The following is a 13,137-nucleotide window of genomic DNA, read 5'->3' as shown; positions in this document are numbered from 1 at the left end:
TGAATCACTTTATTTTTCTCCTCTTTGGTCTTTTTACTATTCAATAATGTTATCACCAAGTCAGGTTGGCCCAAAGTAGATGATGAGTATGGCCTTGAGTGTCCATGCGCTGGCATGCAGGCATTTCATACACATTATAAATTTGAAATGTAAGATTGATGACCATTTCCCCAGATATCCTGTTGCATTCCTACTGATCATTATGTTTTGTTTGTCTCAGCCAACATTTATGAGATGTTCAGTTCACTCAGCGAAGGTCTATTACACATTATTGATTACAGTTGTTACATGTGCTTTTTTTGTGATTACCATTGTATTGAATTAGATCCCCAAATCCCAGATGAATCAGTAGCTCAGAACTAGTTCGTTGAAGCATGAGAGTAGTGATGGAAATAGTAACGTCTGTACTACAATGTAGGATAGAATTATAAACTTAAGTAGCAACATGACTCTGGTACAAATATGGAATGTGAATTTGTATGTTCTGAGATGAGAAATAGCATCAAATTTTTAGTTTGATGCTTTTGTACAAGTAGCTAGAAAATAAAAATTGGACAGATAATATGATGATGAATATCTGATAGTTGGATATTATTAGACCAGTGATCCATTTCCTTCTATCCTCAATGCATCCTTTGTAATGAAACCATGTCAAATAGTGGCATGAAGCCATCAAAGCTTCATGTAATTTTTTTAAGGCAGTGGCTTACTAAAGCCAGTGAAGGTTTTCTAAAACAAGTACAAATTATAATTCTTTCTGATAGGAAATGGATTTGCGTTTAGTTTATCTCTAAAGAAGGGACCAAAACGTGAACCAGAGAGAAGTACTAGTCATGCAAATTGCTGAGAAACTTGTAAAATCATCCGTAAAATTTCCGACAATTATTATGCTTGGAGGAGCAAAAATAGATCAAGCTATTAGCAAAATTTCCTTGTGAAAAGAAACCGAAGGATATCTTATGTCAGTGGCACAGCATGGGCAAGCATGTGGAGTAGCAGATATTTCACCTTCTAGATGGGCAGAATCACTGCCATAAAGAGAAGAAATTAGTTCTTGGCATACGTGTGATACATAGATGAGGTGAAAGTTCTTGATAACTTTTTAGTTTATCACTGAAAATCCATTCCACGGGAAAAGAGATGTTTTTTTGTTTTTTTGTTTTTTTCCATTTAATAATACTTTTGTGAGCTTGATCTAGACTGGCAAAGGTGAATTGGATATGGGTGACCGAGAAGAGTGCTGTTACCTGATTGAAAGAAAGGGCATGTGTATGTCGGTTCACACTGCCTTATTAACAGAACCTGCTAATCCTGATTAAGTTTTGAAGGAATAGTGAAAATCAGGAATGTATTAATTGATAACAACAAAGTGCATGCTGTTTCAACAGCGCAGTGCGGAAAATGGGCAAGTCCAAGACTGCTTTTTCCTTCCTGAAGTAGTCTGGGGGGATTGGTGCCCACCTAAGTTTTGGAATAAGAAACAAAGACATTTCTTTAGGACTTAGAATATCAATAAAGGACATTTCTGTGTTTTCAAGTGACTTGCTCAAGGACTGTATGTTCAAAAAAGTTACCTTGAATAGCTTGAACCTATCACTTCAGGCCAAAATATCATGATATTTAATGTTGAGGATAAAATGTCAAGATTTTTAAAGGCCAAACTGTGGTATAAATAACTCTACAGGAGTATGTCTCCTATCAATTGATGATGTTCTTTATTCATCAGCAAAAGAAGTTAATGAGGCATATTCGGTATACATAGCAGCCACATGCGGTGGTACAGCAGAAAATGAAGACAGTACTTTCCAGACCACATGCAACCAAAGAGCAAAATAGGAGTCAAACTGTTGTTCTCTCCAACTTTAAGCATCTATTATTCCAGCTCTGGGATGTAGTATTTTAATCATTCTAGTTAGAGAGAAATGGTTCTATAATTTTTAAGCCCATGTTTGATTAAAGAATCATAGTATTAAGCAGAACCTCCTGCTATTTATTCCTAAAACTCATTTAGCTTTGAGTTAGCATTGTTTAGTCATTAGTGGTAAAAAGGTAAGGAACCCTGACATGTCATGACAAGTGAAGACCTAATTATGATAAGTGAAGTACTTAGAATCTGGAGCTTGTGTGAGATGCTCTGCATGTTTTTCAAATATGAAATCCTATTCCCTCTAAGAGGATATTTCTGAAACAAACAAATTTGGGTCACTCAAGATGCTGATTTCTGTCATTGAGAATGTAGATGTAGGCCCTAGTCCTTCTCTTTTGGTCCTTGTAAGACAAGAAAGCTACAGGTGGCTCCATAGCTGCTAAGAGTAGAGGGCACCCTGCTGTTTGTTCACCTGAACCTGGCCTCCTTCAGGTGACTAGCCTGTTGGGCTGGCTTTCCCCAGGACTCTAACTAGGAACATGCGATTGGCTCTGTGAGAACCCAAACTGAAGTAGATTCTTCTTTTGTTTCTCTGGCACAGAAACTTGCTTTCATGGTGTCTCTGGGGTTGGTGACACATGACCATCTAGAAGGTAAGAGAAGATATTCATGAATATGCTTTGCCTCTCTGGTCCAGAGCTTTGCTCTTGAAAATGGTGTTTGACTGTATTGCTAGAATAGGAAGCTGGAACACAAGTACAGTGTAATTCAATCAATGTGGACTTTATTTCCTTTAGAGTAAAAATTACTTTCCCTCTTTGTAATGTTCAGTCCCTCCCTCCCCTTCCACTGTGCTAGGGAAGCCACCCAAGTGCCTGGCTTAAGGTGACTTCTGTTCACTTAGGGGAACTTTTTTTTTTTCCCCTGACAGCATAAAGTAGCAAATGTCCCTCTGACAAGTATTTGTCTATATTTTTCAATCACTCTAGGTTATCAGAATCTTAAGAACAGTTACAAAGCTATATTGTCTTGGTTATTTAATTCAAGAATGATGAACTATGGTTATGGATAAAGTAAGTTCATCCATACCTATATTACAATGATCTAAAAATAAATCAAGACAACTTGTTTACAAGTGTTGTCTACCAATAAGCTGTCAATTACAGAGAGCCACACTGTAGGACAGCATGATCCTGCTTTCTGAGGTGAGAGTGGATCATCCTATGTATTTGCTTCCAGCAACGTGCTTGTCTCTGCTGAGGCTACAGTGCAACAAAGAGACTGGCCCCCATTTCTAATTTCTCATGTGGAAACTAATAGTTAAAACAATGAAATGAAGTTTTTGAGGGTCTTCATACCTCTCTTCTAATTCAGACCTTTTGCTTTCCCAAGAAATCCAAAGCAAGAGGCAAGAGCGAAAAAGAAGAACTACAGCAAATCCGGTGTACAGTGGAGCGGTCTTCGAGCCAGAGGTACTCCTGGCCAGCGCTTGGCCCTTCCAGTTCTATTTATGACTTGTTCGGCACCTCCCATTTGAAAACCCGCTTAAGAGCAGTACCCTGGTTGTTCTTGGCCAACTTTGTGAAGTGATGGATTTTCCTCTGGTTGATTCCATTATTTCATTTTTATTATTCACTGCTTTCCCCTTAGTTTTTTCCTAAGTTTGATACAAACCTGCCTTAAAAAATTTAATTCATCCTGGCTTCAACATAGCTGTCATCTGAAACAGAGGCAAATCTCTCTGGAATATTCTCGGAGCCAAGTACATATAATAAAACACGTTAGCACTGAGATTTTGGGGTGACTAACACTAACTAGTTGGCATGTTGACAGGCGTGCTGTGGCTTGGTCTTTAACTTTTGCCAGTATTAGTGGTAACCATGCTATTCAACCAATCACCTTTCCTTCTTCACACTTCAAAGCGTAAGAAGAGTGCAGTCACATACCTGAACAGTACAATGCATCCGGGGACCCGGAAGAGAGGTGAGTACCTTTTTATATCTCTCCCTCGCTGTTGCTTTTGCTTTCTGTGTTGTGTTTCTTCCCTGTCCCTCCTCCCATTGTCCTAGAGCCTGACTCCTATATCCCTTGAAAATAGTTTTGTTGTTGTTAGTCTCTGAGAATGAGGGAAAAAGAGAGCGATATTTCTTTTTAGAGTTGTGTATACTGAATCAAAAGCTGCCTTTCCTGGAAATCTAGCTAAGCTGACTCAAGGGAATGGCTTAATGCAGCGTCTCTGCCCCGGGCCCACCAGACCGTCTGTGAATAGCACAGTGAACAGCACACACAGTGTAAAAGGAAGCATTTTAGCATCCTCGAGCAGACAGAGCACCGCTGTTGCCAAGGTGTTCTTAGTAGTGTCTAAGTTGTCTTGCTGCCAGTAAGACGAGAGCATAACTCTCAAGTTTCTGTGAGCTGCAGACTCTCCAGGAAGGAGAGAGGTAGCCACACCCAGAACTTAGAATCTATGAAAAGAGTGCATCTCCAGCTGAGGAAGAAAAGGTCACTGTCAAATCAGGCTCCCGAAAGCAGAAATTCCTAAAGAGCTCCATCCCCGTATTTCAGACCTCCCCAGGGCAGGCCAAAGATGACAGCAGCAACAGCTCTCACTGTGCAGGTCTAAATAGGTCTTAATAGCTCAGAATTTGAGCTCATAAACAAGGTTCTGAAATTGTTCTTTGATGTCAGTAATACATCCCAAGGTCCCTTTCTCCACATGATAATGTGTCCCTGAATTATAGTTCCAGGCTAGAAAGGTTGCAGAGTGAGTGGAGCAGCATACTAATTTTTGCGTGTGCACACACAATCTCAGAGCTATTGGAAGCTTAGGAGGTCATCTCGACCCTTTGTCTGCCTTAGGGAGAGCTTGCAACTGTACCATGACTACCTCCTCCCCCAAAGAGGTAGCATACCCACCCTTAGTGACCCATTCTCATGTTGCATCAGCCTCATCATTCAAATAGTCAAATATACTCAGATAGGAAACCCTAAGTCATTGCTTGATATCAGTTCTTGGGCCACAATAATCAATGTTATGGGTTATTTTTTGTTGTTTTATTTTTGGTGATTTTTAGTGACCTCTGACACAGTTCTCAGAAAGGAGCCCCCAGCCAGAAGCCACAGTTAATTGGCCTGCTGGTGGGCAGTATCTGATAAGAGGACGGGGTAAATGAGCCAGAAAGACCTTGGCATCTCTTGCCAAGGTCAGAAGATAAAAGCCTGCATTTGCAATGCCTAGGATATACCTTCTGTGCGTGAACAAAGAGCATTCATCTTCCACTTCTCCTTCTCAGAGCACTAAATTCCCTAGAAAAGACAAACCAGTATGCTCTGTCTTTGTACCACAAACATTGCCAGTTTAACACAAATAGGTAATGTAATGTTTGTGTAATGTCTGTGCATAATTTTGGTAGAAATTATAACTGTTGGCAAAGTCATGATGCTCGTACCATCTACCAGTGCTCGTAGGCAGTTATGTACTTCTCTTTTTCCTTTGGGGTCTAGGCTTACATTTTTGTTCACGCATAGCTCAGAAGCTATGACCCTGGCCCATAGAAGACAAGGACCCTGACTTAGACATGTCTGGCAAGAGTGGTTGGCCTGGGCTTTCCACACCCTTTAGGGCTCACTTATAGATCCTCTGTAGCCATGAAGTTTGATTCAGAATGCTCTTGCTCAAATCAGGTCTCGCAGAGTTAGCAGTGTTGCTGGTGACGGCCTTTCCTAAGACTTTGGAATAGCCCCAGTTCTTAGACTTGTTGCTCACCAAAATGTTTGTGATAGAAAGCAGGGAGACAGAGCACCTGAGTCCAGACCCACTTACATTCATGTTTCAGCCCAGGACATCTTACCCCTAGGTTCCAGCTACTCCCAGAATATGTATCTCTCACTAGCTCTGCTAGCAAGGGGTAAGAATAGTTAACTTGAATTTCGTCTCCTTGCTTTGCCTTTCTCCACCCTCCCAGGCAGTGAAATGTCCAAAATACAGGCAGAAGAGAAAAGGAAAAGCAGAAAAAAATCATAAATCTGTTTGCAGGAACTGAGAATCATTAATGTTATTGTGAGAATGATGGTTGCAGAGAAACATTAGAGAGCAAATATGCAAAAGATATGGAAAAATAAAATCAATTCTTATACCTGGCCTTGACTCCCAGTGAGCTTTGGTTCTCGCATTAGAAATCTCAAATTGTAATAGTCCAGGAATGTCACTGTTTTGTGACCAAGGCAAGGCCCTGTAACATGACCCAGCACCTCCTGTCGTTCTCCAAGGCTCTCTTTTCCTCCCTTCTTTTGAGACTCATGAAGTTGTTTCTAATGACATTTAAATCTTTGCTTCTCTTTCTCTCTTTGGGACTGTTGTATTAACCTTCTGTCTGCTACCTCACTTCCTTTTCCATGCTAGCCAATGAGGAACACTGGCCAAAGGTATGTAAGATCATTTTTCCCCCTTTCTTTCCCTCCCCCTTTTTTCCCTTTTGTTCCCTTCTCTTGGTATATAGGTCGTCCTCCAAAATACAATGCAGTGCTGGGGTTTGGAGCCCTTACCCCAACATCCCCCCCATCCAGTCATCCTGAGTCCCCTGAAAATGAAAAGACAGAGACCACATTCACTTTCCCTGCACCTGTTCAGCCTGTGTCCCTGCCCAGCCCCACCTCCACAGACGTAAGTAACTTGGGAAAAGCTCACTCTCTTTCTGAGAGTTTAAATCGGGAAAACCGTTATCCTGTGTTGTCTCCTTACCAGCTGCATCTCCTTGACTAACCCTGGAACAGCAGTAATCCCTACAGGACACTTTATGCCAGTAAAGCAGCTTTCTGCTCGGGCCCCAGGTCCTGCTGTGTCCTTGAGGCTCACAACATCAGAAGGCTCCGTCAGAGTTTTCAGAGTCTGGATTTGATCCGCGGTGAATGAGTTCTCAGGCAGGGGACGTGGTGGGGAGTCAGCTCATATAATTGGAAGGTGTGCAGGTTTCTGTCATCGGTGTTTTGGAGGTGGGGAAATGAACAAGGTGTACCTTCCCGCAGCAGTTCTTGTTTCCTGCTTCAAGTAGAATTCAAGAAGTGGAAAACTTTTCTTTAAAGCAGCTATATTCAGCATAGTTGGTCAGAAACAGATTCTTGAAAAAGCGTCGGATACTTAGTAGTCCTTCACCCAGAAACTGCAGGAGTGTAAACTAGTGCCCTAAGTTTTTAAATGAGTATTTACAAAGCAGGGAGTTCACTCAACAAACACTGAGTGCTACTCTGCTGAGCAAGCACTGTTCTTAAGGCTAGGGACAAAAGAGGGAACAAAACCAACTCCCTGCCCTCAAGGAGCTCATACTGCTTGGCCAGAGGCTGGCGATAAGCAAATGAACATATAATATGTCAGGTAGTGATAAGTGCTGTGAAAACCAGTGGGACAGAATAAGGGGCATAAGGAGTTATGGCAGGAGGCTGCTCTTCTACCAAAAGTGGTGAGAGAAAGCCTCTTTGATAGGAAGAGGAATATGTGGGGGCAAGAGCATTCCATGCAGAGGGAACAATAGTGCAAAAGCCATGAGGTAGAAATGCACATAGCATGGAAGAAAAGCAAGAAGGCCAGGATGCTAGGGCAGTGAGCAGGCAAGAGTGGCCGGGGGTAAAATCCTGGAGGTGACAGGGCCTTGGGTAGTGCAGGGCCTTGTGGCTTTTACTCTTAAGCGAAATGAGAACACACCAGAGGGTTTTGAGTAGAAGAGTGATGTAACTTTTTGACTGTTTTGAAAATTTTCAAACTTATGGAGAAGTTATAATAACAATACAACGAACAAATGTATACCCATCACCTAGATTCATCAGTAACCATTTTACCACGTATGCTTCTCCACCCTACACACACACACACACACACGCACGCACGCTTTGCTGAACTACTTAAGAAATTGCAGAATCTTCACCCAAAAGACTTCGGTTTATATCTCCTAAGACTAAAGATATTCTCTGATATAGCTACAATGCAGTTATCAAATTGAGGAAATTTAACATTGATAAAATATTATATAATACACAGTTTATATTTAGATTTCTCCAGTTGTCTCAGGTATTGCCTTAGCAGCACTTTATTTTTCCCACTCCAGAATCTAATCCAAGATCACTCTTGACATTTATTGTCATCACATTGTCTCTAGTCTCCTTACTTTGAACAGTTTCTCGGCCTTTCTTTGTCTTTCATGACATTGACCTTTTAAAAAAGATAGGCCAGTCACTGTGTAGAGTGTCCTCCATTTGGATGACCTAATTGTTTCCTGAAGAATAGACTCGAGCTGTGCATGTTTGTAGGAACACTAAGTAAGAGATGCTGAGTCCTTCTCAGTGCATCGCAGGAGGAGGCATGGCATGTGTTGTCTGTCAGTCTGTCCTGTTGTCGGCGATGTTAACTTTCATCTCTTAAAATAGATTCCATCAACTTTCTCCATTTGTAAAGGTACCTTTTTTCTTTGGTGGAGACAGCTTCGAGTCTGTATAAATATCTAGTTCCCCAACAAACCGTTACTGATTGGTTTTAGCATCCTTTGATGGTTCTTGCCTGCATTTATTATTCTAAGGTGTTTACAGAATTGACTTGGATTTTAAAAGGATTGCTGTGTGTGAAAGATGGAGAAGAAACTGTGGAAAGGATAGGAGGGAAGCAGGGAGACCAGACACGAGGCTGATGCGGTCATCCAGGCAAGAGCTGATGCTCACTTGGCCTAATAGGATGATACAAGTAGAGATGGAGAAAAGCGATCGAGTCTGCATCTCTTTTGAAAAGCCAGCAGGATTAGATAATGAGGGATGAGAAAAAGAGTAGTCAAGGGTAAATCCAGTTTTGGCCTGAAACAGCTAGAAGGATGAAGCTGCCATTTGTTGGAAATGATGAAAGGAGCAGGTTTGAGGAGGGAAACCAAGAGGTTCATTTTGTGCATGTCCCATGTCTTTTGTGAGTTACAGAGCTTGTCTTTAGAATCATCTTCAAGTAAAATGTCCCATGACTTTTAAGATTCTTAATATTTTCTAATAGTCTACCCCTCTCTAAAGAACAGAAGAATACCATGTGTACATCCTGAGTTAAAATTCCAGAAACAACAAAAAAAGTGTCATCTTTGGGGGACTGGGGTCATAGAAGAGTTCTGTTCTCCAGCAGGTGTCCTTCCTTGGATGTAGTTGGTGGCTCACTCTAAGGATCGAGCGGTTCGTCCAGCTTTCCTGACCTTTGGCATTAGTAGTTGATTCCTGTTTTCTACCTGACCTGCTAATTAGCAACGGGGAGTCCCTGTTAGAAACCTTGTTTTCTGGCACTAATGATTGTCCCGACTTTTCCTCAGTTGAAGCATTGCCAAAGGCAGTGACAGCTCCTAGCTCTTGGTAGGGCTCTCTCTCAGGGTGGTGCACGGCGCCGGGCAGCAGATGGCTTTGTGGTTCTGCATGTGCGTCTCTTTCCTAAACAGTGTTGTTTTTTTTGTAAGTGATTTTTGGTTGAGGGAGTTTATAAAACTGTTTTCTTAAAAGGATCCACTCAGATCAAATCACAAACTAAAAGCTTCTGCCAGGTTTTGTCTTAAAATGCAAACACTGTTCTTTTCAAAAACCTAAAGATAAGGGGAAGCTTTTCCAGAACTACTAAGTGTATTGAGAAATTCCTAATTTAAGCCTAGTGGAATGGAGTTTTTAAAAATGATAATTGACTTCTACTTTTACAGTATTCCTACAGTGGCAGTGATTAAAATCAGCACATAGGGCTCTGTGTATTTGCTGCTGGGTGGCAGAAGCCCCAACAATATTAATTAAACAGTAACAGTTGAGAGGCAGGCATTTCCTAGAGATCAATAACCATCTAGAAGGATGTGATAATACAAGACCCAGCCAGACACTAATCCTTAGGATATACCTTGTTGCCATCACCATTTCTATGAGAAGGGGAAGATATGTTGACATAGTTATGATTTTTTTTATTTTAGCAAAGTTGAAATCGATATAAAAAAACGTGTCCTCAGCTCCTAGCAAAGAATTGTGGGTCAGCTATCTTTTAACTTACCATTTGATTTATGATAATAATTTGGTCAGTCACCAAAGTCCAAGCTTTTTGACCTGGTACCACACCTCTGTAGGACTTTATCTGCTCTCTTTCAGCAAGGAAGCCATTCTGTGCGGATGAAATACATAGCTTATCATTTTATATTTATTTCTATGGGCAGTAGTTCTCAAGTGTGGTGTGGAGGGGTCCCTGAGACATTTTCAGGGAGTTTCGAAGATCAAAACTACTTTCATGATAATACTAAAACATTCTTTTCCATGTTCATTCTCATTCTCTCGAGTGGACAGTGGAGTTTTCCTGACAAGTGATGATGCCATCGCTTTAACAGCTAATGGAGCGTGCACTTGTGTGTTCTGGTGTTTTAAATTTTTTCAATAAGCTATTTTTATAACTTCTAATTCTATAATGCTTTCAAATTTAAAAAGTTATAAAACTTTTAATGTAGTAAATATCAATATATATAACACACATAAACCAAAGCTCTTTGAGGTCTTTAGTAATTTTAAGAGTGTGATGTGGTCCTGACACCAAAAAGGTTAAGAACTGCTGCTATAGGATATGTAAAGAGGATAGGAAGTTTTCTTTCCTTTCACAACTTGAAAGAAAGTAATTTTTATTTTACCTATTCTTTGCTTTGATGATCTCCTTACTCAGGAGCAAAGGAGAATGAGTAGAACTCTTTACCCAACAAATCCCTCTGAATAAGATACCCAGTTTGTGTCATTTACTTCATCGCTGATAATTTTATCATGCAAAACATTGTCTGCAACTCTAAAATTTTTATAAACTTCATTAAGATGCAGACTTGTAATATAGGGCTAGTGCTGCAGACAAGAGCACCCCTCAGCCCGATATTAAGAATGAAAGAAGAAAATCATGGTTAATCGAGGGATAAAACCTTACCTCTTTCAACGCCTGGAAGTTGAGCTGCTGGGCTGCATTATCATGCGGTGTTTTTTCACATGTACTGAGTACCTTTTTTACTGCCCAGAGGTAACATTTTCTTACTGAGAAAGGTTAAAATCCATCCACATTCTGATTATCTTATAACTTTTTACAGCCAGTTTTCTAGGCTGCTGGATACCCTAGTGAATTACAGAGAAACTTTCCTAGAGAGAGAAATTATAGGTCTGGGCAGGTACATTCCTTCAGCTGTGGTGGTTGAGGGGTTATACCATAGAAAGGAAGAATTGAACACTGCTGTCTGTATCATTGTTTCCTGTGCAGAATTTCTAAATTAGGCTTTTTGGCGGAATAGCCTACAAATCTGAAACAGCACATTGGAAGTGAAAGGGCTGCTCCAAGTGGTGGCACTGCCTTTGCCAGCTCACCTCTGACACGTCCCTTCAGTCTTCCCTTCTTTGGTGTCTTTATCAGCGGCATTAATCCCATTTAGAGAACAGGCCAGGAATTGACTTGCCGAAAACTACCTCTTTAATACCTCTGGGTTTTTTTGTTTTTTTTTTGTTTTTTTCAGTTTTCTTCTCTGCAAATTTTAAGTGGATCTGCCTTTTTTTTTCTGCTCGTGCCTTCTGTTCAGAGGGCTCCGGCAGGCTTACCCGAGTACTAGAACTCACTGAAGGGGTGTGGGAGACAGGCAGAGTGCACTGGGGCTGCTCTTCTTTTCCCATCTGGAGGACTAAAGCCTCCGGAATAGAATGGTCCATTGAACAGCAAATGCCAAATACTTGTTTTAAGAGAGAACATTGTCAGCTGTTGCTTTGGCTTTTTAAATCCTTCATATTAGAAAGCTCATGTGAGTTTAATTTGATCCTGACTTAATCTTTTCCCTTTTGAACTTTGACTGTATTTTTTTCTCCCTGAGCAAGAGTTTAGTAAAATTCCATTTCTTGTCTGTTTTCTTTCCCAATCCTTCTAAATTCCTTCCAAAAATGATAGGTAATAAGGATTGTTTGTATAATATTGTAGACACTTTGATGCACAGATTTTAATGTCTTTAAACTTTCTGATATGTGGGTTGGACTCTGCCAAAACATAATAAATGCTGAGCTATCACCTGTAAAATTAATTTTGGCTTAGATGACTGCAGAGCTTTCCTATAAAGTCTACTTTAAAATTAAGAATATTGCCCCTGACCAGGGAACCTTTGCCATATGGGGCAGGTGGGGGCTTGTGCCATTGGTAATTCTACTTCCACGAATCCTCTCGTAACATGTTAGAGGGGACACAGCTAATTGTCCTAAAACATTTATACATATCCAGAATGTGCATGTTAACATTCACATTTTATCTTTTTGTCCTTTCTCTTACCTTTCCTCTAAATTTCATAGGGTGATATCCATGAGGATTTTTGCAGTGTTTGCAGAAAAAGTGGTCAGCTGCTGATGTGTGACACATGTTCCCGTGTGTATCATCTGGACTGCTTAGACCCGCCTCTGAAAACAATTCCCAAGGGCATGTGGATCTGTCCCAGATGTCAGGACCAGGTACCGTAGGGGCCCAGGCAGGGTGCGGGCCAAGGAGAAAGGCAACACAGTCAACAGGACTTCCTTTCCCCTCTAACCTAGGGAATGGTGGGGCCTCTTCCCTTTCCTGGTGGTTCTCCGGGCCACCTCTGCCCTGTCTGCGGCACACCACTGACCCTCACAGCATCCATCCACTCAGAGGTTCTGTCACAGTTATAAGGCAGTGACTCCGTGTACGGATGGGGCAGGACCCTAACTGCTTCCCTTTATTTGAAATGACTTATCTTCTCATTACCTTGACCCTTCAAAATCCTTAAGACTTTCTGCCTCATGCTCTTAAGAATAGTCCAAACCCAGTATGTGGTTTTGAAACTCTGGAAAATATAATCCTTGAATGAAAGTGCTCCGTTAATTGTTTAAGTCAAATAATAAGTTTCACTCGTAATCTGTGTTGTCATCAGGATCAGATAACTAACTATAAAGTGCTATCTTAATATTTCCTGGACTTGAAAGGCAAACATACAGTCATGTGCTGCTTAACGATGGGGATGCATTCTGAGCAATGCGTCCTTGGGCGATTTTGTTGTTGTACAAACATAGAGTGCACTTACACACACCTAGATGGTCTAGCCTGCTGCACACCTAGGCTATGTGAGGTAGCCTGTTGCTCCTAGGCTACAAGCCTGTGCAGGAGTATACTGAACAAAACAACATGAGATTAAATCAGCACAAGAGAAAATGGTGCATCAAGACTCAGTAAACACAAGGCATATGAAGCTGCTGCCAGTATAATACAGCATACTGTTTTA

General features: G+C 41.0%; 1 protein-coding gene across 9 annotated transcripts in view; it reads left to right on the top strand.

Moving 5' to 3' along the window:
- The window catches only part of PHF21A (PHD finger protein 21A), a 121,573-nt gene that overhangs the window by 103,539 nt on the left and 4,897 nt on the right, over nucleotides 1-13,137 (top strand). For all 9 annotated transcript variants that reach the window (XM_039868000.1, XM_039868046.1, XM_039868036.1 and 6 more), the window contains 5 exons: nucleotides 2,469-2,520; nucleotides 3,260-3,339; nucleotides 3,790-3,850; nucleotides 6,367-6,530; nucleotides 12,194-12,349. In XM_039868000.1, coding sequence (XP_039723934.1) covers nucleotides 2,469-2,520; nucleotides 3,260-3,339; nucleotides 3,790-3,850; nucleotides 6,367-6,530; nucleotides 12,194-12,349 — 513 coding nt within the window. The remainder of the gene's footprint in view (nucleotides 1-2,468; nucleotides 2,521-3,259; nucleotides 3,340-3,789; nucleotides 3,851-6,366; nucleotides 6,531-12,193; nucleotides 12,350-13,137) is intronic.

Source organism: Pteropus medius, unplaced genomic scaffold (genome assembly GCF_902729225.1).
Source record: "Pteropus medius unplaced genomic scaffold, Ma_sr-lr_union100, whole genome shotgun sequence".
Classification (NCBI taxonomy): Eukaryota; Metazoa; Chordata; class Mammalia; order Chiroptera; family Pteropodidae; genus Pteropus; species Pteropus medius.
Note: the sequence above shows the minus strand (reverse complement) of the source record. Positions and strands in the feature narration are given on the sequence as shown.